Source organism: Oxyura jamaicensis, chromosome Z, assembly GCF_011077185.1.
Source record: "Oxyura jamaicensis isolate SHBP4307 breed ruddy duck chromosome Z, BPBGC_Ojam_1.0, whole genome shotgun sequence".
NCBI classification, from domain to species: domain Eukaryota; kingdom Metazoa; phylum Chordata; class Aves; order Anseriformes; family Anatidae; genus Oxyura; species Oxyura jamaicensis.
Window position 1 is genome coordinate 27,169,235 of NC_048926.1, and position 24,531 is coordinate 27,193,765.

The 24,531-nt window shown below is 42.9% G+C and overlaps 1 protein-coding gene across 1 annotated transcript; it reads right to left on the reverse strand.

Moving 5' to 3' along the window:
• Window positions 1–15,886: 15,886 nt before the first annotated feature.
• TMEM174 (transmembrane protein 174) lies at window positions 15,887–17,658 on the reverse strand. The gene is made up of 2 exons (XM_035309571.1): window positions 17,027–17,658; window positions 15,887–15,989 (listed from the first exon to the last, which is right to left on the reverse strand). The coding sequence occupies exons 1-2, from the start codon at window positions 17,656–17,658 to the stop codon at window positions 15,887–15,889; spliced, it is 735 nt and encodes a 244-aa protein (XP_035165462.1).
• Window positions 17,659–24,531: the final 6,873 nt, after the last annotated feature.

The following is a 24,531-nucleotide window of genomic DNA, read 5'->3' on the forward strand; positions in this document are numbered from 1 at the left end:
GCTATTTGCAGCCGTTCCCTGTGGATCTGGGCCTTTCTCTTTGTTAGACATCTGCCATGTGATCCGTGTGGATGACTGAAAAGGGCAGCCTTGTAACAACATTATTTCAGGAGGATAATAAGTAGCCATCATAAATTCCTTTTTTAATAGTTTATTGCCGGTTGTAGTCTATTGACAGTGCCTGTTTTATAGCATGGAGGAAAACAGTTCCTTGTTGGTACTAGTCACTAAAACTGTTTGATAGCTCTGGCCCTTTTTAGTGCCTTCAGAGAAAACCTAGTGTCTCATGAAATGAATCATAAATAGCTGAGTTGAAGTTGAACAAAAGACGGAAAGAGGGAGGAAAAAAGAAAACAGTCTTGCACTTACTGAAATATGTTTACTTTGGACAATAATCTATTAACTAGTTTAACAAAGATACTTTAAGGCTCAATCCTGCTGTTTTAGCTGAAAAAAAAAAAAAAAAAAAAAAAAAAAAAAAAAAGAGTCCATGAGGACTGTGTCTTGAGCCTTTATAGGGAGATTGTTTAGCAAATACTGTCCTTTCTTTAACTCACAGGGCAGTGGGTACAACGCTGTAACTAGACTTCACCTCTTTGGAAGCAGAAACAATGCAATCTAATGCCTAGAGGTGTCTTGTCATCACTGTCTTGTTGTATAATGCTGGACAATTAGGTAATCTCTTGGGGCAGTATACAATGAAATATATGGGTATTTAGAGAGGGCTGAGAAAGAACTGCAATGGGTCCCACAAAACCCCACCTTAGCTGCTGTGTAATTCTCCAGATGTTTATATTTACAGTTCCTATTCTGAGTCACTTTACTCTGAACCCTATGACTGTTCTTATTTAAGACTGTTCAAAACTGAGAAACCTCTGTGTTCTTGTTGGTGGACTTAGCTGGTGTGGTGGAGGCCCTGCAGTCATTAAGGGCACCATCACACAATTTTCCTAAAGATTACTGCCCAGTCATTCTCTCTTTCCTCTATTTGGCCTGAGATACTAATTGAAGCTTTCACCAGCTTTCTCCCTAAATAAAACCCTCCCTATGCATCCTGGATGAATGGTAATTTTTAAGTTCATCCTAAGAGATGCCAGGAAGATGTGACTTTGAACTTCATTTATTTTGGATGAAATACGCTGCCCGCTGCATCCATGGAAGACAAGATGGAGCACATTTTATATACAATGAGGAGATAGAAGTGAGAGACCCGGGTTCAGTGTCATCCCCATCCCAACAGGCTGAAAGATCCTATGGGAAATCTACATTTCTGTTTGTCACGAGTGCATCTCAGCCATTAAGCTGAGCTGCACTGCAGAAACAAATACAAAAGTCAAGGGGATGGAGCACAGCTCACAATCTTCATGTTTTGGGCATCCAGGGCTGCTTCTGGTACCTGCTTCCTGGTCTGCTACTACTTTTAATACAATGCTTTTTAATTCCTCAGAAGAAGTCTCAAAGCCTCAGAAGTCCTATACCTCTCAAGTGATGAAGGTTTTGATGCTGCGGTCATACTCTTTCACTGAGTTATAAATTCTTCGCTCCATACAGCTACAAGAGAAATGATGCATGTCTATGCTTTTATGGATAAAACAGATACAGGTGCGAGCCACCAGTCACTGAGCTAAAATAGGAAGTGAAGCTGTCCTCTAGTCCAGACTAAATGCTGTAATCCATGTTCTTATTATTTAACTATACAGCAAATTATGACATTCTTTTCACCTGAGGCAAATCCCCAGAAGGGGTGCTGGGCTGTGTTACTCACATAAGGTGAAGGTAGTTTCATACACAGATATTCATAGGTCCTTAAATTGCAGAAGGCCAGATGGCTCCTTGGATGTCCCCTGTCCTTATTGTTCCTTATTAGCTCATTCTCTATAACCCCATGCTTGATGTCAGAATTGTTTGTGCTGCCTTGTAAGGAATGTATTCTCTTCTAAGGTCTGGGCATTTTATAATGAACTCTGGGTTTCAGTCCAGCCCTTAATTAAGTGCTGCCTATCTTCTGCAACAGCTTTCATTCTTTATTTCACAGTCTCATGATTTTATGGAGTGAGAATCTATGATTTATCTATTTATGTATTTATACATTTATTTTTCCCAAAGTAGGCTCACATTGCTGTAGTTATCCTTGTTTTGTTCACTTATGGGTTAGATTTCTCTTGAACCCTCTTTTTGGACGCTCCTCCTGAACACCTCCTCAAATCTACTTCTCCACCAGACAACATTGTGCCTCTAATTTGCATTGCTTCTAGGTTTTGTCTAGGAGCAACTCTGGCCTGATGGTCTGAAATCATGTTCCAGTAACCACCTCCCACCACCTGTGGTCTCTTTAGTATTGGTATCAGCTGGAGGAAGAAGACCTAACATCTCTGGTTTCAGTGGAGGGAGACAGAGATGCCTGTCTTTAAAAGCTTCTTGTGAGGAGTCACAATGCTGGAAATCGCTTACCTCCTGTGGTATGACCAGAGGTAGACTTCTCTGAGGAGTTTACAAAGTCTGATCTGTTACAGAATGGGTTGGAAACCTGAGGAACAAATAGGGAAGTCCAAGCAGATGTCAGTAATAAATATCAGATCACTCCCTCATTTATGGTATTTTTTTTTTCTTTAATTGATTGCTATATGTTGTGAGCAAGAGCTAAGGGAATTAATAAATGAAATAAACATTGCAGTAATCCTGTCTGTTGTTTGTCAGCCATCTGAAACTACAGACAAAAAATATGATTGGTGCCAAAATGAGCATGCAAAGTAGATCTTGCCTGTTCTTGTTATGCCAAGCATGAGGCTCACATGAGTGGGCTCTTGCAGCCACCCACCAGCCCCAGCCAAACCAGTGGGACCCAATAACTGTGCAGCTGTTTGCATGCAACAGGATGCAATGTTAGAGTCACATGTTTTGATACGCATGCAGTTACACACAGGCAACTTTGCACTGATTTTATTTTTGTTGAAGCAGAAGAAATCATCTTCCTCATTTCATTTAAATTGTAAATGTAAAGTTGCTTGTTATCTTTGTGTGCTTGCAGGACCCTGGCCCACAGCAAACAAACAAATAGTCTATTTTATGTCACTGCTTCTTCTTAAAGATGCCAGTTACCTGGTGCAACAACCCATTGTTTTATTAGTGTGCTCCGCCTTTCTTTCACCTTGGTTTCAAAGTCCACTTTTTAGACAGAGTCAGCAAACCCCTTTTTCCACTGTCATAGAACATGTACAATTTTCAGAAACATGCAGAAATATCTGTGCATGTAGAATGAGTACACTCTCCTTTTTCCTATGAGATACTCTACGTATTTTTATGTAGTATTTGATCTTTCCTGATGGGTCATTCACTATTTCATTTGATATAAAGTCTTAATCCTTCCCCCCCCACCTTTTCCTTGTGCCTTTGGGACATGGGAACACATTAAAATGCTGTACAATACTGACACCTGCCAATATGTGTCTAGAGAGCACTAAGCAACTTACCATCATCTCCTCACGACATGATTCTTCTGCAGGGAGGAAAATCCTATTGATTTAAGCAATAGTTGGAGAAGACAGGCAAAAATGTTGGGGTCCTCTGCCCTTTTCTCTTAAAAATATATATTTTTTTCTTCAAGTGGTGAAAATAAGAGATCAGAAATCCTCCAAACCGAGAAAGACCAAACCAAAAGAGAAATTTAGAATCACCGAAGCAAAATACATATGCAACTAATCATTTTAGTGATATATTGCTTTGCCTAATCATTAACTTAAAATGCCATATAAGAATTTGTAATCTACAGTAAATCATTTGGTAAGAATGATTTAAATGTACTGCTGACTAATGTAAAACAGTCTAGTTTCCACACACAGTTGGCTGCCAAACATTGTTTAAGAAAAAGGAGGGGGGGATCCAAGCTGACATAAGTTATAGCAGATATAACTCTCCAATATAGTGGTGGTTTGCAAATTATTGGGTTTAAGAGATAGGAAGAAGATGACATACTAAGTACCACGAGGGTTGCCAGGCCTCTTCTGTGCCTTAACTAGGATGCATTGCAACTCTATGTTTAATTCTTCTCAAAGGCTGAAAATGCTTTTATGACCTTCCTATCTGCATCAACACTAAGGAGTGAGAACATGACCCTGAAATGCTGGATAATTTACTAAAAAACAAACAAACAAACAAACAAAAAACCAACAAACAAAAACAACAACAACAACAAAAACAGCAATATAGAGGCTACTTCTATGGCAGATGAAGTAGCTTGTAGATTGTTCTTACTACAATGATGTAGTAATCATATTAAGAGCTTTTTAGTGTTTAAGGAAAAGGGAAAACAAACAAACAAACAAACAAAAACCCAAGCATACTCTGTTCAAGTACAAAAGAAAACAAAAAACAGTGACTTAAGACAATTAAATGGATGCCTTGTTGAAGAGGGAGAATGGCAATGGCCAAGTACCTTGGGTTTAAGGAACAATGATGATGTGAAATGAGGCAAGCAGTAGTAAACAGTGAGTGTGAGGGAGACAACTTCTCTATCCTCACGTCTTTTTAATTTAGATTTTTCTTTGAAATAAAGGAAAAAAACAAGGATATACAAATGTCGATTTTACTGTGGACATGTAAGTCCCTTCAGTAAAGTACTTCCTATTCACAATCTCATAACAGATATATTATTTCTGCTGCCATAATCAGAAATTCTTTAGGAAATGAGCACCTTTTGGATCAGTTAGCATGCTGTATCATTTGTCTTTCCTTAGACTAAGATTGTATCAGCATCTTCAGCAGTGCAAGGAGTGGGGAGAAGGCTGGCTCCAGAGCCACTGCAATGTGATGCAGCACAGCTGAAAATCAACTTTGGCACTCCAAGTAGTCCAGCTGTAGCATCATGGGTGAACTGTTTGAATATTTACTCAGCTTTTCAAACAGTTTGCTCAGCCTTCCATGCTGCCCCCACCGCATGACTGCTAGACCCCAAGGCAACCAGCTGTAACCTCGCTGGCACTTGGGTCTCTTGTCTCCTGGCCATGGCAGTGTGGCAGGACCCAGAACCTGGGCAGGGTACCTATAATCTCAGATCCCTTCTGTGCTTTGGAAAAATCTCCCCCATTGTGTCTGTCTGTGAATAACGCCATCACGGCTTTGCTGCTGTGTGAGGTATGAAAGCATGTTCCCAGCAGAGGAACAAGTGGGAAAATTAACTCATTCTGCACAGTCACAATGCAGTTCCTGCAGAAATCCCCCCAACACCCATACACCATCCCTGCAATGCACGTACATCATGATCTAATTGATGTAACTCTTCTAGATGCTCTATACAGAGAACAGGCTTTGCAAATTGAGGTTTTAGTATGCCAGACATAATCAATGTGTTTGCAGAAAAGCAGAGATTTAACAGTGCCAGGAACACCATGCATGGGAGTATGGAAAGCAAGGCTTCTCCCTTGGAGTTAAATAATCCATTTCATTCATATGTTTTTTAGCCTAAATGGCCATAGGTGACTAATGACTTCTGAATTCATCATTTTTGGAGTACCCAGCCGTAACACCTGAACGCTATGTGATTTTCAGCCACTTTTCTGACAATCTGGCAAAGGTACCTCAAAAGCAACCATCTCTAAAATCAGTGTTAGGAGGGAGACAGTGAAGATGGGATGATGTTTGCTAGAAATTGTTGAAGAGCAAGTGATGTAGAAGGGGGAGGGAGGGTTTTGTGCAGCAGGAAATAAGCCAGCCAGGCAATTACCGTGAAACCAAGATGAAACAGCAGTTTCAAGAGAACTATTTGAGCTGGTTGGACCTGCTTTCTCCTGCTGCTGGCAGTGACCAGAATCAGGATGCTCAGGTTAATGGGTAACCTGTCTCCCACATGGTTCAGCAGTTTATTTTAGGGAGCTTCATCCTCTGCGCTTACAAGACGGGATCCCCCAGCAAGATTTTTTTAACGTGGGGTTGGTTGTGGCCATGGCTGGAGCAGTGGAGCAGAGCCCTGGAGAAGTAGAAGCAAACACAACAGACCCACCTGCAATATCAAGAGCTGTACCTGGACACAGGGGCATTGCATAAGGGCAGATGCAAAGGAGAAGACAGCAGGTGATAGATGGCCAGCCCTGCCTTTGTGGCATTTCTGTGTCAGGCCATATCTGCCGGTGGGTATGAGCACCAGCTTCATTGTGTGATGGAGCCTTTCCTTCTCCTCTGGGCACTGTACAGCCATCTGGTCAGGAGCTGGGGAGTAAATGCCACCTGCAAACCTGGAGCGCCAGTTCAGCTCCCTCCAAGTGTCTTGGGTTCACAGCCTGCAACTGCTTCCCACACCATCTCTGAAGCCCCTTTAAATTCTCACTGTCCATTTTCTGCTATTTCTTGTCACCCCATAGGTGAACCCATCAGCTGTGCAACCTCCAGCAGCATTCCCGACTCTGCCCTCGCAGTTCCTCCTCCTGCCTGTCCCATGTCAGATCAGCACATCCAGCACCCGTGTTGCTCCTACGTGCTTGGCCTGTCCCAGTGCTCTGCATGCCCATTGCTGAGGGAGGAAAACCAGCAAAAATGTCACTCTGGGCTCCAGACGCTCTTCAGCTACCTCAGAAAGTCTTGTCTGCTCACAAGAAATGCTTGCAGCCCTGTTACCCAAGACAAAAATTGATGCCTAACGGCGTTATATCTGCATGCATGTGCACATCCCTATTTTGTCTAAACAGCGACATCTCCTGACACCCGAGCTGCAGCTGTGTGAGTAGGTTACTACTCCAATAAAGTTGTTGTTGTTACACACAGTAAATGGCCTCCCGAGGGCCACCCTTAACAAGAACCATGTATGCTCGTACGTTTCATTCTGCGCCAAGCATGCTGTCAGCACTTAACAGCTATTAATAATAACAGAAAGAATTACAAAGCTTCATGGGACTGAATAAAGACTGCTTAAAGGCAGCTCTTTGAGCTCTGTCCTGCTCTGCTTGTATTCATACATCCAAACTGGATCTATTTAAGATGATAAAGTTAAAATTACCAATGTAATGTGATTCTCAGTTTGAAGCTTTGCCAGACATTAAGTGTTAAGACTATTTCTATAAACAACATGCACTTTCTAAAGGAACACTAACTTCAGCTTTTTACTGTGATTTCCTGGGGAAAACAGTTGTGTTGGTAAAAATAAAAATATGCAGTTTATTCATACATTAATGATGAATTGTTTATAAAAGCAGCATTTTTTTTTTTTTTTTTTTTTTTTCCGGCATATATTTACTAAATCTGATATGAAGTCTTCATCATGTTCTTCAGCTCCTAAAGGTGGTTGATAAATGCCAGGAAATACCTGATATGAAGATATTATTATTATTATTATTTTCAGGTTTATTGAACCAATCCAGCATTACTGGGAGCAACTGGCATTATTTTTAAGAGAAGCACCCAGGAAACAGCAGCTAAATTTGTCCCAGTATTGTAGGTAATGAGCATAATCCAAGTTTAAATGGAGGGCTGGGAAATATGTTCATGTATGAATCATGAAAGGAAGCATGTAATTTTCCACTTTTGAAGCAAGCAAATTTCTCTCAGTTCTCAGTTCTAGGCTAGGCACAGTTAGCAAGGAACAAGAGAAACAGGTAACATAAAAAATTATGCTGCTGAGTAGCATAAAATTATGACTGGATGGCTCCTGAGTAAATGTAAGATGGGAAATGTATATGCTAGATGCAAATTTTGAAATATTATTATCATTATGCAATGTATTGTAACTCGTATCATAGTAGCTCCTGTTATAACTGAACAATTAAAATAACATGATCTTCTGGTAAAAAAATGAATGCTAATATCAACTTCTGAAAAATACCAGAGGATACGCTTTTTCTAATATTTCTTATTTATCAGTCTTCAGCTACTAAATTTATACTAAATATAGCTATGAATTAACAGGTTAAGTCAGAGTTTATGTAATTTAGGCGTGCCTGTGTGTGCATATCAGCTACATACACTCACGCACCACACATTACTGTAAATGGGCATACGATTCTGCAATCACGCAGTTTTCTGTCCTCATTACTCATCCTGTGCATGTAACGTGCCTAAGCTGCAAGTCCCAGTGTATATGGGGTCCCATTACCAGCTCCATGCCTTTGACAGAGAGTTCTTCAGGAGCAGACCATTCATCTTACATTTCCACATCGATTTCCATAGTCTGTTGAGACAATAACAACAACAACAACAAAAATAGCCAAGCAGAAGTTGTTATAGTCGGTTCGGTTCTGTTTGCTGGGTATATAAAAGCATGTGATGAATCTGGCAACCATAAAAATTTATGTTGGCTGTTTTATGGGGCCTGAGAAAATCTCTAATTTATATTTCTCTGCAGCAGTCTAATGTTGTTGCCTGTTATGGAAAACTGAGGGACTTAATGCCCTGAACACCAACATAAGCAGCTAAGTGCCAGATAATAGGAACCTGAATCCATTAAGTTACACCTGCACCAACAATATTCAGGCTGATAATCATTGTGATACGATATTATAAGTGAAATATTATCCAATTAGATCACAAGCCTGGTTCTCATTAAGAAGGCATGTTTTGTTTATGCACGTTGAGATTTCATTATTCTTTTTGGAAGCAGAGACATAGCTTTGCAGCTCTCTCTTTTTTTTTTTTTTTTTTTTTTTTTTTTTCTTTACTAAACGGAGGAGAGCTTGTTTTTTGTGAAAATAGCAGAAAAGTAACATAAAATACTTGAACATGTAATGTAAACCCCTAACATCTTAGTAATGCTGCCCTGTGTGTCACCACCTCCTGTTCTCTAAGGCTAAGTAAACATTAAACATTTACACATTTGTTGCCTCATTTTGATTTACTATCAATATTAAGTGCAATACACAAAGCACAGGCTGAGAATGTAGAGTCACTTAAAACAGGTAGCATCGTTTCTAAAAGGAGTTCATTTTTTTCTCCTAAGTTTTGCCTGTTTTTTTTGTTGTTTGTTTGTTTGTTTGTTTGTTTGTTTGTCCTGCCTTGTGGGGCTTTACTCTGTCTTCTTGACTTTTCCTTGCCTTCCAGTAAAAGTAGGGACAAATCCTGACTAATTTTAACATGGAGCTTGAACAGGTTATAGAAGGGGCTGTGCAGTTGCCCATCACAGCAGGGGCCGTGCAATCTTTTCCACTTTGGTGCTCCCAGTGCTGTAGCCTCTCATCAATTGCTGCATTAGTTCCATTCCCACTGACAGAGCCTTGTGGAAGGTGACTTGGAGCAAGTTATTCTACCCTGTGGAACTGCAGGTTGGGGTGTTGTGCAAATCTATATTTGTGTATTCCAGTGTTTTGTGCATTTATACCACCAGATTTTTTGAATATAGTGGAATTGGTTGAGGAATTCATTCCTAGGAAGAGATCTCAAACACGTTTATTTGGAAAAGTTAAAGGAATGACTTTAAACTGATTTTTTGTTTAGTAAAGTCATCACTTGCATCATTTGTTAGGGTGGAGAGTTCTCCCCCCCATTTTTTCTTCTTCCCCATCAACAATTTATTATGCTTGTTCTCTTTTTCTGTCTTTCATTCTCATTATTGGTAAGAATACGAGACATCCATGAGTTTCCCATTTCTTTGTCTTCTGGCTTTTCCACATATTCATTCCTTTGCCCTGTGGCTTCCATGAAGCTGGGTAAAATTTGTGGTTGCTACAATTAAGGGAAGGATCTGAATACAGGATTTTTACTGCAGCCACTTCTCCATATTCCTTCCTGTTCTATGCCAGCATATCCAGGTTTTAACAGGCTGAAAACGCAAGCACAAAAGAGGCATTAGACATGCCATAGTACTGCCCTCATTCATCCTGTCAAGGATGCTGTGGCCACATGCCTCTCAGGATTTGTTACACACAAATAAAACCACATTCAAGAATGCTGAAGTACAAGAACAAAGTCCTGACATGACTGATTTGCAAAGATGGCAAGGGTGCCTGTTTCCACAGCTTTTATAGGTAAAAAAACAGTGCTCATTCTGCCTGGGAAGAAAGTCAACTGGTCCAAACCAACCCTGGTGCAAGGGTGCTCTGTGTCCCCAGAGCAGCACAGTCCTGGTCAGTCCCTGTCCAGCCAACCTGGAGAGCAGGAGGAGCAAGCACCCGTGTGTCTGCAAAAGGCCAGAAAGACAGAAAAGAGACTGAAGTAATGCTAGTACGTTGCAAAGGGCTCAAAAAACTCTGCTTTTGAGGGGAAAATATGGGGAAGGGAAATATTTAGCCTATATAGCCTTATTTGAACAAATATGGTAAAAAAAACTTTTCCCTAATGCTTTATCAGGATTAGTAAAACTGCGCTTTTGTACACATGTACAGATTCAGAGCTGTGTGACTTTACAATAATTTGTCTGTCTTTCTCAGTCCCTTTCCATGGAAGGTTTTAAAGGAACTGCTGTTCCATGAGAATAAATATAAATAAATAAATAAAACTGCATCTTTATAGTTCTACAGAGAGTAATTTCTGCCAAAGCCCTGGTAGTTTCAGTTGTTTTCCTCCACCCCTGAATACAGCATAAGGAGAGAGAGTTCAACTGATTGTCTAAATAGTAAGATTTTGAGAATGATAACATAGCAGCTATGATGAGTGTGCTGTGGCCCCTGCTGTCCCGCTAATACTTCACTTCCCATCTACCTAAATGCGGGTGGTGATATGCTGAATGCTGAAAAATGACTGATGGTAAACAAGGATGGGAAAGGGGCACAAACGACAGTATCTTCCACCACCTGGCCCCTGAGCGAGGCAATGCCGTGTCACCTGTACGGACCTGGGCATCAGTTTGCTCCCTCCTGCACCATGCTTGCATGGAAACTCAAGGCTGAGGCAGGGCAGAGGAAGAAAGAAGGAAACACTGCAGAAGCAAATAATCAATGCACCTTTAGTAATGCCTCTGGATATATCTGTACCCTAAAAAAAAGGCTTAATTCTTCAAAGCTTTTCCCTGGGCTGGAAGGTTTGTGCACTGCTTTTGGGAAACTCCTGGTGTGCTGTGTTTGCTTTTTGCTTGGGGGAGGCTGGCTCGGTGAGAGATGCCAGCCACCCAAAAGTGGGGCACAAACCAGCCCCCACACCAGAATGAGGGAAAGCAGTCACAGCCTTACCTATAGTCTGACGATCCACTAGCAAAAACTAACCTGCTACATTCTAAATAAATCTGGCGTAATGTAATGCAAATGGGAGAGCAATAATCCCATCCTAGGAATTGTAAAATATAGACAGCAGCTAATCTGCTACACCATGTCCTGTGGTGTGGCTAAATAGATTGCATATATGCAATCAATTGCTCATTACAGCTGCCACACGAGGCACACATACAAGCAACCATAGCAGTACTGATTTCTCCATGACCCCGTGCTGTTATTACATGATGGCATTGAGGGCAAGGAAGGCATTTCCTGATTCATCACTTGAACAAGGGAAATATTTTTGCCTGTTCCCCAAGGAAAAAGACCCTCCATCGCTTAGTAAATGTTGTTCAGGAAGCCACAAGCCTGCTACATCTCACAATTAGACTCTGAGTAACTCTGGAGGTGGTGACACTGTGCCCTGAGACCTCTCAAAGGTATTCTGGCAGGAAAAATAACCTCCACTGGTACTGGGACAGGCTCTCCCAAGAGCTTGCTGGTGTCAGTCAGAGAAACATAGGTCCATGTGGGTCTGCTCCATACCCAGCTCCTGCAAGTCACGAATGATACTTGCATCAGGCACAGGTCGTCGTCTGCTCTGCATACAAGCAGCATGCCCTGGTTCTCCGCAGATGACTCTTGGACTCTCCTGGCTCCTTCCTGCAGAGAAGTCTGTCCCGGCAGGTCGTAGGGGTGAGGAGGAGGAGGGTGGATGCAAGGGCACCGAGCAGCATCTCTCCGCGGGCTGAATTCCTTGCAGAGCTCCGCTCCTCCAGTGGGGGTGTGCACATCCTCTTCTTCGTGGGTTTACTGGGTCTTTCACCGTTTCACCAGTTTTTTTTTTTTTCTTTTTTCTTTTTTCCTAAGCCAATTACTGACACGCCTGAGAGCTCGGGGTACTTTTTAAGGGCATTTTTAATTTCCGTGGCAAAGGAAGAAAGCTGTGGCCCCGATGTTTCAAAGGCCAGGTGGCATAAAACAAGGCAGAAGAGGCAGACGAGGAGGAGGAGGAGGGTGGGGATGAAGAGGCGTCCCGGCGGCGCCCTCTGTCGGGTGCCGGTGCCGGGAGCCCTGCTCTAGGGGAAGGGACCCTTTTTAGCGGCTTGGATCCCCTCACCCCGAGACCCCGGTTTCCTAAATCCTGGTGCTATTTAAAGATGATGCCTGGGAGGATTTCAGCACTTCTACGGGCGATTCAGCGTCTTTTGGGCACCTTTTCAGGCTTTTGTGCATGCGTATGTGGGCACATGCACAGGAACATCATTGGGTGAAAATAGGGTTTTGTGAGAAAGTGCTGCGAGAAAGAAAACCTTGGCCACGGTGGTTCCTCACACATACCACGGCACTGGTGTGATATTAAAAAGCAGACGTGAAATTTAGATGTTAGCTAAATATGTGTAATTCAGCATTTGGAGACAGGTCCTGGAGTTCTGCCCTGTGCAGAACTTTTACTGTGACAAACAGTTTGTGCTCAGCTTCATACTGATGGACACATCCGTACCAATTTCACATATTAAGCAGTTTATGGTCAAAATGCTATAAATGGAATCATATCCGGGAAATCCCAGTAAATCATTGAATATTGCATAGTTTGGATAATCACATAAAACTTTCTATGGCTGGAATTCAAGACACAGCTAACTAATAAAGTGTAATTCTACAGATCTGTAACAGCACTGCAGACAACTTGAGAGAAGGGGTAATTTTGCTTAAAGAGTAGTTTAAATGAAAAACATGTTAAGCAAAATCTCCAATGTAATCTTCTGGGTGCTCTGAGGAGTTAAAATGGTATCATCCAGAGGGGCCTTGTCAGTTTACCTTGTTTGAGGGTCTGGCCAAATGGGTTTATTCTTTCACTCAGCATAGGGCAGAAAGATATTGTAATATTCAGAACAAAGGGGAAAATAAAAGAAACTTGTAAAGATTAAAAAAAATATATGTTAAAATAGGAAAAATGAATAAAACTAGAAGGTGTAAAGAAGAGGAAGAAGAAAGGCCTTTATAGAATATTGCCTTATTCTGAAATGAAATGAAATGAAATGAAATGAAATGAAATGAAATAAAATAAAACACAATAAAATAAAATAAAATAAAATAGCAATCAGAACAGCAAGGAAACATCATTGGAATGGAGTTTCTCAAATAGCTATGCAGCAGTAAAACATAACAACAGAATCCAGACAGAAATCATCTGATGGGTCAAGATTATTTTAATACATAGCTATTAAAATTTATTTATTTAGCTTTCTCTCTGAAAAAAAAAAAAAAAAAGAAAGAAAAAAAAAAAGAAAAAGAAACTCAGGACTCTTTCAACAGACTTAGTGTCTATAAAAGTAAACTTTAAAACCAATATGGATTCCCCAGGGCAACCTGGATTTCTCATATTTACTCTGACATTACAATTAGATGTCATGAAAACAAAGCCATGATTACCCCATGAAACATGCTTATGTCATGTATTTGCAAAACAAACAAACAAACAAACAAACAAAAAACCAGCAGCCAAAGGTCTGGGGTTTCTGACAGAAGGCATTTTCTTGCTGTGGGGGAGGGGGGCCAGGCAGAAATTTTGATCCTGATCCTGCAATCGGATTCATCACGCCTGACCTCCGTGCTCCCGCAGTGCCTGCCGGGGTCAGCAGGACTACGTGCTAAGTGCAGGCGCCTGCCCACAGGGACCTGGGGCCTTCCAGCTGCCTGCTGCACAGGCCGGGTTCACCTCCATGCACACTCTGGAAGAGGAGCAAGAGATTCCCACAGGGGAGCCTTGTGCTTATTTTTAGTCCTCCTGTTCTCTCGCTCAGTCCCGCAGAGACCGTGCAGAGTGCTGGCCTTTCTACAGCTACATGTGCTACCTGCTGGCGCCAGGCTGAGCACTGCTGAAAGTCAGCCTGTCCCATATTTCTCCAGTGAGAAAAACTTCGCACATTGCAGTGACTGTCCGGAAGCTGCTGTTGCTAATCCCACTTTGAGTCAGCTTAAATACTGTGTCCCAAATGTGACCCCTCGGTGCCGTTTCCAGCACCACAGACCACAACACTTCTACAGACGATTGTCTCTTGCATCCCTCCAAAAAGGCTTTGTTTCTCCGCATGCTCTAAATAGGCAGGACAGGGAGGTCGGTGTGCATCTGGAGAGGGACAACACTCTGGATGCACCTCTCCATCCTGAGCTACATCTCATGATCGCTAGCAGGGCTGCTCTGTGACTTACAACTGCACAGCCAGGTATATCCTGTACCACCTGCCTGTGCTCCTCCAGCGCCCAGAAGTCCCCACAGACCGATGACAGCAGGCAGAACCTGAGACAGTTTTGTTTTCAAGCAAGAGAAAGCATCCAAAACCCAGATCTTGCTTTCAGAGATACTGTAAGACCAGGAGACCGGCCTGCATGCACAGCACTTGGTTGCCTTGGACTCTGACCATTCCCCCCCAGCAGCACGTTGTGTCGTGCCTGCTCTAACGTGTGGGCTGAGAAAAGCTTTTGGGTTGAGCCCTTCAAGAGACATTGGCAAACATGTTGGGCTCCTGCACAAGGTAGATAGATGTTGACTTGTCCAACTGCACTGGGTCACTTTGGGGCACGCTCAAGAGCAGAACTTGAAGCACGTGTGGAAATGCAAAATAAAAACAGAAGGACTCATGGCTTTTTCTTGGCCATTGCCTGTGGTTTAGATAGTTCCTGAACAAAGATTTTGAGCACCTCCACACTGATTTTGGAGGTTATGCACCTCCATTCCTTGTCAGATCTTATTGCTAATCCATTAGTGGATTAGAACTATCTTGGTGTTGCAAGCTGAACTTGATCAAGAAAACCCACTAAGGCAGGTAGTTGCCTTGATGCTTTGGGAGAACCTACAGTCTGAGGTGTGTGCCTAAGACCCACAATGAAGAAAGAAGAGACCTCAGGAGGTGTAGAAGGTGTCCCACTGCAGCTCTTCTGCTGAATGAGGGTGCAGCAGGTCTCAGTTGTCATTGTTAAAACCTTCAGCACTGGTAGGACTGCACACCCATGTCAAGGCTTCAGAAAAGTGCCATTTTCTTTTGTGGCATTAACCAATTAATTATTAGGACTCTTGGTGGGAGACAGTGCTTTGTGCTCCAACAGGCAGGGAATGGAACTGAATTCAATGCAGGCACGGTCTCTTAGAGGTCTGTGTAAAAACAGGCATAGGGCACTGTTTGTGTTTTATCTCTTCCAGGATGCTCTGACTCAAGCAGGGTGCTCTGAAAATGCCTACAAGACTGGCTCATACAGATGAACCAAGCAGAGGAGGTCAAATGTGGACTGGACTTATGAGTGAGTGAGCTAGTCTAAGGAATCAGGCTGAATTAAGACATTATATGCACATTTGTGCATCAGGTATGTGGACATTTTTGAAGATTTCCAAGGAATCGAGAGGCTGAATACATAAAAAATAAATCAAGTGTATTGTAATGATGCTGAATGTCCAGGAGCAATCGTGACCTTCCACAAACATCTTGTATGTTCATTGTTTGCGTTGTTTTCAGCAAGTCTGAAATTCAGACTCTTTGTTGGGGAACCCTAGCATGGATTTAAATCTTTTAGTTTAATAGTTTTGCTATTTAGGCTGCATAGCAAGGAAGAAAATAAGCTTGAGGAAGAAAAAGAAGGGGTTGGTTAAATACCTTCAGCAATATTCAGCCACAGCTCAGTACCGAGATTTTGCTTACACTTGCTTATCATGCAAGTGCTAAAGAAAAGATTCATGGGGATTATAAAGCTGGCGTCTCTTAGAAGTGTAGTTGTCCATGGTTACTTTATGAGGATAGTGGGTAAATTTCCTCGTAACGAGGAGGTGACAAGTCTTCACAGGTGTGGTCTTCCAGCAGTTCTTCTGGCTCACCAGCACTGCCCTCTGACCTGAAAATTGGAAGAAGAGGAGGCACAAAAAAGTATTCAGCAAACACAAAGCATACAAGTAACCTTAATTCAGTGTCCTGTCAGCCTTATCTGGACAAAGATGGCTTCTTGGCTTCAGCAGGAGTTTTGCTTGAGAAAATGCTACAAGATGAAGTTTTACTGTAATTCAGCTATTTGCTGTATTATTTGTGGAGTGTAAAAATGTCAAGAGGTGACCTTTGTTTTCATGTTGTCTTTGCCTGTTGCACGTGGTGCTGAGAATGATGGGCCAGTCAGCAGTTTTGCAAATAGCCTTTGATAATGAACTCAATGACTTAATTTCTAGGCAGGATATAATTCTGAGCAAATCCTGTAATTAGAGTATTTTCCCTTAACAGTCTGTATAGAATTATTTTATGTCTGATTAAAGCAGTCTCCCATTGCTCTGTAATACCTGTGATCTTGTTTTTACCTCAAAAGTAGGAAAAGAATAAAGGCTGGAAGGTTGCTAGAATGGCAGAGTGTACTGCGACCAGCCATGATCAGCAGGGAGAACATCTGGCACTGAACTGACTCTTTCATTGTTGTGAAGATGCTGTTTGTGTATTCACTCTTGATGCTGTTTGAGTGGCCATAGAAAGACAATGCTCTGAGGATGGTAAATAAACATTAAAAACAAGCAAACAAACAAAAAAGCACATGTACAGGAGCACATGTACTAATATCTTTGAAAATAACAAGAGACAGTAGTTTGAAAATTAAAAGGATTCATAGGTGAATTTTATTTGAAAAAAAAAGTGCTTTCCAGAAAAAAAAAGAAAAAAAAAAAGAAAAAAAGAAAAAAAAAGTAAGTCTCTATGGCCTTTACTCAACAAATATTTCTAATCAAGGGGAAATTAAAAATAAAAAATAAAAAGAAAAAACGAAAAGGAAATAAAACAACGAAGTCTGAAGGACAACACACTGGACTAGCTTTTGTTTCCTTGGAAATCATACTCAACACTAAAATTTCTCAGAAATCTCTCTTCAACCGTACCAGGACATTTCAGAAGACATACCTTTGGTTTCTCGTATTCTCTGCAAGAAAACTGGTGTAGCTCTCGTCTCCAGTAAAAGCTGGATTGTCCAGAGGGTAGGCCGGGCAGAAGTGAGCAGAGCCTGGGCTGGGGATCGGGGAGGCACTGGAGGGAGCGGCACCGCAGCAGCCGAGCACGGGGTGCAGGTATCCCGGATTCACAGCAATGCCTTCCTGCGATGGGTAAGGCGGGGGGATGTACTGTACCACAGTGGCACCGTGAAAAGTTATGGGCTGGTTAATCCCGGTGAACACGAAGGACTGTCCGCCTGCGGCCTGGTCAATGTCCGGTGTGTTTTCCTCTCTTTCTTTGCAGGGCTTGCATGTAAGCATGTTAAACTTGCAGACAGCGATCAGGATAAAAGTCACACCGACAGACAGCAGAATAGGCCCTAGTAACTGGGTCCACTCCAGGTGAGTAATGCCATCGTATTTTATCCATCCCATCACTGTGAAAGTGATCCCCACCAGTCCCAAAAACACACCTGAGAAAAGCAAAGTGGCACCAGCTTTGTCTCCGTCTGACACCAGGACATCAGACCTGTTTGTCTGGTAAGGAGCAACAGAAAACACGTTCAAGGAGAAATCTTCTACATTGCTGTTGTTCTGCTCCATTACCAAATATCAGGTATCTCCTTTCTCAAGAGAAAGGGGCTTCACAGAGCTTTTAAAGTCGAAGGTTCGGGTTAATTATACAAGAACATTGTGCGTGTATGGTTAACAGAGTCCATCATGTGAACGAATAAACTTTGCCTAGAAGAATAAAGGTCTGAGAAGTGAAGCCTGAAGTGACCATTAAAGACTTCTTGAATTACCACCATTGCTTCCGACACGGCTTCACCCTTGCGTGGCTACTAATCCCTTTGTTTATCCCCTTCTTTAATTTGGCACCCACTCATCCTTCCTCGCTGTGCCCATGCCAGATGGGAGAGAAAGGAAGCTGAGGTCCCCACAGCTTCTCCTGCCCCCCCCCGCCAGCTGATGCATCCAACATATGGACAGCACACATTCGGCCAACAGCACTGCGACGACTCACTCCCTCTCCTTGGGACACCACTCCGGCGACCTGGGTCTGCAGTGAAATACACGGCCACTGCTGTTGGTGACCTCTGTAGATGTGTCCGGGCCCCTGCTGCAGCTGGTTCTGCAGGCCAGACCTTCCGTGGTTTACACAAATATCAAAGAAAGCTTTCTGATGGCATGCCAAGAGGGAGTAGTGGGTGGGTGGGAGGGTAAGGGGGAGCAGGGCGGTAAGTGCTGAGCAGCCTGAGAGAACTGCTGGCTATGGGAGAGCAGTTACTTCCAGCCAGACAAAGCCCTTTCAGCTGTTTGAAGGTAGAATAATTACTCTGTAATTTCCCCTTAATTGTGGATTTTGTTGTTGTTGTTGTGGGATTGCCACCCCTTCCTCAGAGTTTAGGCTGAGTAATTCCCCCCCACACTGAACGGTGCACAGCTGCAGGGACGAGAAAATGTCTCCTGGAACATCATAGAGGAAGGGATCTCGTCCTCTAAGGTAAATTCTGTATTCAGAAATACCTGGAACGTTACTTTTGCACCAAAATTAATTGTTCTGTTGGAATTCCCTTCTAACAGTACAGGGTAGCTAGAAGAACACACTTTTTTCCTGAATTCCTGGGGCTCCACAGTTGAAACTGGCATTGTAATAATGTCAGGATTAACCAGTGTCCTGGCAGCAGCTGGTTTGTACTCTGCACGTACCTGATTTGTGGGCAGAAGAGTGTCCCAGCCTTCTCCTGTTGAAGTAAACAGGATCAAGTCTTAAGCTAGGATACACCAGCATTGCTTATTTGTATCTGAAATATTTAAAAGACAGATTAACTGAATGTTGAGATTTCTGTTTCCTCATGGTTTTAGAATAAAGTAATTGCTCTTGGAGTGCTCCAGCAGAACATCTTTGTGCAATTCCTTACGGAGGAAAAATCTTCCACTACTCAATCTGTTTTGATTAGCATAGCAGGGGAGCACATGCAGTACAGAGATTACTCCTCAGGAGGTAGAACATATAATGCTATTTCCTGCTACCAGCAGCTCTGGGGAAGCAAGCTTATCCTGAGATTTATAAAATAGAAATAGCTCTAGAACTAGAAAGCTCACCTTCTTTCAGACTGCTTCTTCAAAACTGATGAAAGTGCCCTTAGCTTATTGTGCATTCATATCAGTTCTGAATGTGGCTGCTCACCAAAATTGGTGCTCTCAGAACTGATGCTGAATACATCTGCAGATGTGTTTTTCTCTTCTTATTTGTCAGCAGATAGGTCTTGCAGAATGTTAATGCTGGGTTCTTAAAATAAATAAATGAATCTGTGAAGTTTACAAAGTCAGTATCATGGCTCTTCTGTTACTGAGGGTGCCAACAAATTTTCTGACAAACACGCTGAAGATCAGCCCTGCCCCCAGCTCCAAGTCTCATCAGGACTCCAGGTACAACCTGAGCAAAGTCTAGGGATTGCAGTGTAGTGGTTTCGTATCACTCCAGCTCAGTTAGAAAGTGCTGAAACATTAGATAAGGTAACATTGGTAATTGTAGCCAAATTGGCTAATGTGGTAAGTAGAACCTCCCAAAATAAATATTTTTAAAACTTATATTTGGTAAAATAGCTGGAATGAACTTCTGTTGCTGCTCTCTGCAAGTCAGATTTTTCCATGCCATGAACCATTCCAGTCTCTGTTTGCTGAATTTTTCAGGCTTTCCAACATCCTCTTTAAAGCAGTCATGTATCACATTCACTGCCTTACTAATGGTACACAGAGAAGTAATATCACCTTTATACTCACAGCCACTAAAGAACTCTGCAACTGTTATTTGCAACACCTTTGAGCCAGAGCTCTTCCTCACTCCTGTGCAGCAGTCCTTAGATGCTGGCTGGAGCCAGAGATTTCCAGGTTAGTTGTTGCACCACCCCGTGGGTTATATTCCTTGTCTCTGGCCAGGACGTGGCTTATTGGTCACTGAGCAAGTGCACTGCAGAGCTGGAAAGTGCGGGTGGTTCCTTCTAAGACTGCTTGTCACCTGAACTTTGGAGATGGGATGTTTGGTACAGCAAGATCTAAATTAAAATTATACCTTTCCCTGTAAATAGCCCCCTCTTTACCTGCAAGGTATAATTTTCTCTAACCCTCCCCATGTTTCTCCCATTATTTTCCCAGGGAGTGCCAATGCTGTATTCAGGCAGCTGTCAAGGTCTTAAGAGATTACCAGCTCACATTGATTTTATACGGCCAATACTTTCCTTTGCCAAGTAAGTGACTGTTCTGGGAACTCGCAGATGGTTATTTACTAAATGCATCCCTTTTACCTGGAGTAACTGCTAAATGAATGAAAGCAGTCTTGTGAAACCCAGGAAGTGGAAGTGAATGAATTTTCTAAAATCTTTCTGGTTTTATTCCAGTGCAGTGTCACGCAGAGTATTAGTATCAGTTTTGTCACACAGATAAATTGGAGACTACATCCCCACTATCTTCAAGTGACTCCTACGTTTGTTTCAGGATCCTTTATCAAAACAGGTAATTCTCAGGCCTCACTACAGTATTACTCTGGTCTGTTTCACGGACCTTACACCTGAATCCCACCACTGCTTATTTTCTGTTCCTCTGCATAATTTTCTATCATGAATACAAGTCTTACCCTGCAATGCTTGCTGTTGGAAGCAGGTTTTCGGTACTGCTCTGTACCTTCTCAGTTCTCTAACCAGTTTCAAGAGTCATCCTAACAAACAGGGACTGGTCTTCATTTAATCCTTCCTTTCGCCTCTCCATCTGCTATCAGTTCTTACAAGGTTGTTCACATTATCACTCTGTCATAGTAAGGTTTTATTTCTTACATGCCTGTAATAGAATCAGACATTTAGCCATAGAATGTCCAAAAGGTGCCATATAAAATAAAACCAAGTTACACTGTGGTACTGCACACTGATCAGCTTTTAGAAGAGAAGGTATAAAATATAACTCCATAATGAGATTTTCAATTAGAGGGAGATCAAGGAGTCAATGATTTGACCCAGATAGACCTTTTTCCTAGAGAAAGGAGACTATACTTGGCATCTTTAGAGAAAAACACAAATCACGTGTGTTAGACTATCACCTAACCATGAATTAGCCTCAAACCCTATGGCCATGTACTGCTTCAATACCAGCCTCAGAGCATAAACATGCAGAAAGGATCCAGTTCAGCCAGCTGCCCACAGCAGTATCTAGCTACAGGGTGGTGTTATACACTCCCAGGGAATGTTGTCTTGCCAGCAGGCCAACTGAATCAAAGGTATTTCCATATATAAGTACAGAGATAGATGCATGTGTGGCAGAGGAAGGAGCACAGGACTAGATCAAGGCTGACACATTAGCTGCACAGACATGGAGGTATTGGCAGAAATGTCTGCCTGGACACAGAAATGCCCCATAAGCTGTGCCTCTTAGGAGACAGGATGGAAAGGGGTAGTGGAATACAGTGCTATGCATAAGGAAGTACATGGTTGGGCTGGATGCACTCCAGCAAGTGCAGCTATCCTAAAAGCATCATCGTTTGAAAAATCTGTGTAATTTAATTACTTCACGTAAGAGTTTTCAATTTTTCTAGCTGCTGGTGATGCAGGAAGAAAGATTTCTCCTAGAGAAGATGTATTCCTTTATGTATTTATGAATCTTTCTCATATCCAAACACATTGATGTGTTCAAGTTAGAAGATGGGCAATGTCAGTGCAAACATCAATGAAGACATATCTTAGCTTCACTTACAAGAGGATAATCAGTCCTTACCTCCCACTTTGCCTGTTTAAGTAAGTGTGAATCAGTAACCAACTTGATTTGCTCCCTAGCATTTGTATGTCAAGCACTTAAGTTAACCTTAGGGCAGAAAGGGGGTTATAACACCATTACTGTGATAGTAAAGTATGTCACTTCCTCAATAAAAATGCTATTCAGTATTATTTTAAGCTACTTTTATAGTTTTACAAGGTGTTGCTTCCTTTATAATATAGGCGTTTCACTTCTACTCCCCACATCAAAAATTCCTCCCACAAATGCTGTTCGTGCAGTGTTAGCCATCAGTGGTAGATGAAGATCTGTCAGCATTTTACTCACGTTTTCTGACCTTGCTGAAATGGATTTTGACAACACAGTAAGCAAATACTCTTACCCTGGCCTGATTAGCTGTAAGTGTTGAGCAAGTTATGGAGTGAATTTTAAAGGAATGACCATCCAAGCCAGAAATAGAAGGTGCTTGCACAGCTGCAAGATGAACTATTCACTAGGCATCTTTTCAAGATGATACACAAGGAAATTCTGTTTACAAGCTTCATTTTAAAAGGTAAGTAAAACTACCCCTCCCAAGAAATTCAGGTGGATTCAGCTGACACTGAAGAGCCAGGCCAACAGCACTCCACAAGGTGTGCTTTTTACAAATAAAGTGATCCACACAGGATCTACAGTAGAAGATCAAAACACAATAACCTTGAAGGAATATTATGTTTCAGTTCAGGGTTAACATACTCGGCTTGATGTACGTGGTCTCTTGCATTCCTCTTGGGAAAAACTGATTGAGCTGGCTAAGTATACTTGCCTCACTGACTGGCTTTCAGCTCTAGTGCTGGCTAAATGTACCTCCCCATTGTCTTTGTGTGTGTGTGTGTCTGTGTGTGTTGCTGCAAAAATTTGTGCCCCAGCATGACAGAGAATGATGACACAAAGGCGAAAATAAATGGCCAAATGCAGGAGTTACTAAATATCTCCCTGAAGTACTCTGCATGGTCATAGGAAGTACAAGGCAAGTGCTTTTCACTGGGCACAGGAGGGAACTTGAATGTGCTTAGTTCAAAGCTCAGCATTCTGTTACACTCAGGTTCCCTGAAATTCATCAGGGTAGAAAAGAAATCCTGTTCGGCTGGGGTCCCACAGCACACAAGTATTCAGGGACTCAGCTGAACAAGACAGAGACCACTCTTGCAAGCTGTTTTAACACGGGTAAAGTTTACCAGATGTTTAGGGTTTGCATGGCAAGGCTTTGGTAGGAAGGGGACTGCAGGGGTGACCTCTGTGAGCAGAGCCCAGCAGCAGCCCCGTGTCAGAGCAGAGCCAGCTCCAGACAGCTCCAAAAGGGACCCACTGCTGGCCAGAGCTAAGCCAGGGAGCAGCGCTGGTTGGGCCTCTGGGAGAGCAGATTTAAGGAAGGGAAAAATGGTGTGCTACAGCAGCTGGGAGAGAGGGGTAAGAAACAGCCCTGCAGACCCCAGGTCAGTGCAGCAGGAGGGCAGGAGGAGCTCCAGGCAGGCAGCAGCAGTTCCCCTGGGGCCTGTGGAGAGGCCCCTGGTGGAGCAGGCTGTCCCCCTGCAGCCCATGGGTCCCACACGGAGCAGATCTCCACACTGCAGCCCGTGGAGGAGCCCCCGGTGGAGCAGGTGGATGTGGCCTGGAGGAGGCTGCGGCCCATGGAGAGCCCCCGCAGGAGCAGGCCCCGGGCCGGAGCTACAGCCCGTGGAGAGGAGCCCACGCAGGAGCAGGGGCCTGGGGGGAGCTGCCGCCCGTGGGGGACCCGTGCTGGAGCAGTTTGCTCCTGGGGGATGGACCCCGTGGTACGGAGCCGTGTGGGAGCAGTGCTTGGAGAGCTGCTGCCTGTGGGCAGCTCCTGCAGGCTCAGTTCGGGAAGGACGGCATCTGTGGGAGGGACCCCACGGGGAGCAGGGGCAAGGAGTGGCTGTGAAGGAGCGACAGAGAAGTGTCAGGGACTGACTGCAGCCCTCATTCATCTACACTGCTCAGGAACAGGAGGTAGAAGAGGGTGGCTGAGGAGAAGGTGGTTGTAGTTTGCGTTTAGTTTCACGCTGTTCTAGTCTACTAATGATAGGCAATACATCACATTAATCTCTCTCTGCAGAACCCCTTTTGCCTGTGATGATAACTGATGAGTGATGTCCCTGTCCTTATCTCAACACCTGAGCCTTTTTCATTGTATTTTCTCCCCCTTTTCCTTTTAGGAGAGGGAATGAGAGAGCAGGTGTGGTGGAGTTCAGCTGCCCAACCAGGGAAAAACCTCTACACTATAGTGAGTGGAGCCCAAATAGACCCTTTGTCACCTTCCATTTCAGGTCTCTTTTTCTCAAACTAGGAGGTTACAACAGGTCTCATGTCAAGTCAAAACACAGAGGTCAGAAGTGACTCCATTGTGAATTACCATCTCCTACAAGCAAACATTTTCAATTACAGACAGATGAGCTAAAAGAAGGCTGCATTTCTGAAAGGTCAGGAAAGAGCTGTGTCAGTTAAAAACATGTGCTCTATGCACTTGCATGAAATAGCATCTCTTGCATTAGCTAGAAAATAATGCCTGCTCCTGGAAAATACTCATTCTCACAGAGTTAATGAGTGCTGCTTGTATAAAGCATAAATGATGATATTTAGTACTAGTGTAATCCCCCTGAAGTCAGTCATCACCACAGTTAAACTGACAGCCTATTAACTATCTTCAGTCTTTCC

Coding starts and splice junctions, on each gene's coding strand:
- TMEM174 (XM_035309571.1), bottom strand. CDS start 17,658: ATGGAGCAGAACAACAGCAATGTAGAAGATTTCTCCTTGAACGTGTTT. Junction 15,990..17,026: donor GAGAATACGAGAAACCAAAG/GTATGTCTTCTG, acceptor TCCAATTTTCAG/GTCAGAGGGCAGTGCTGGTG.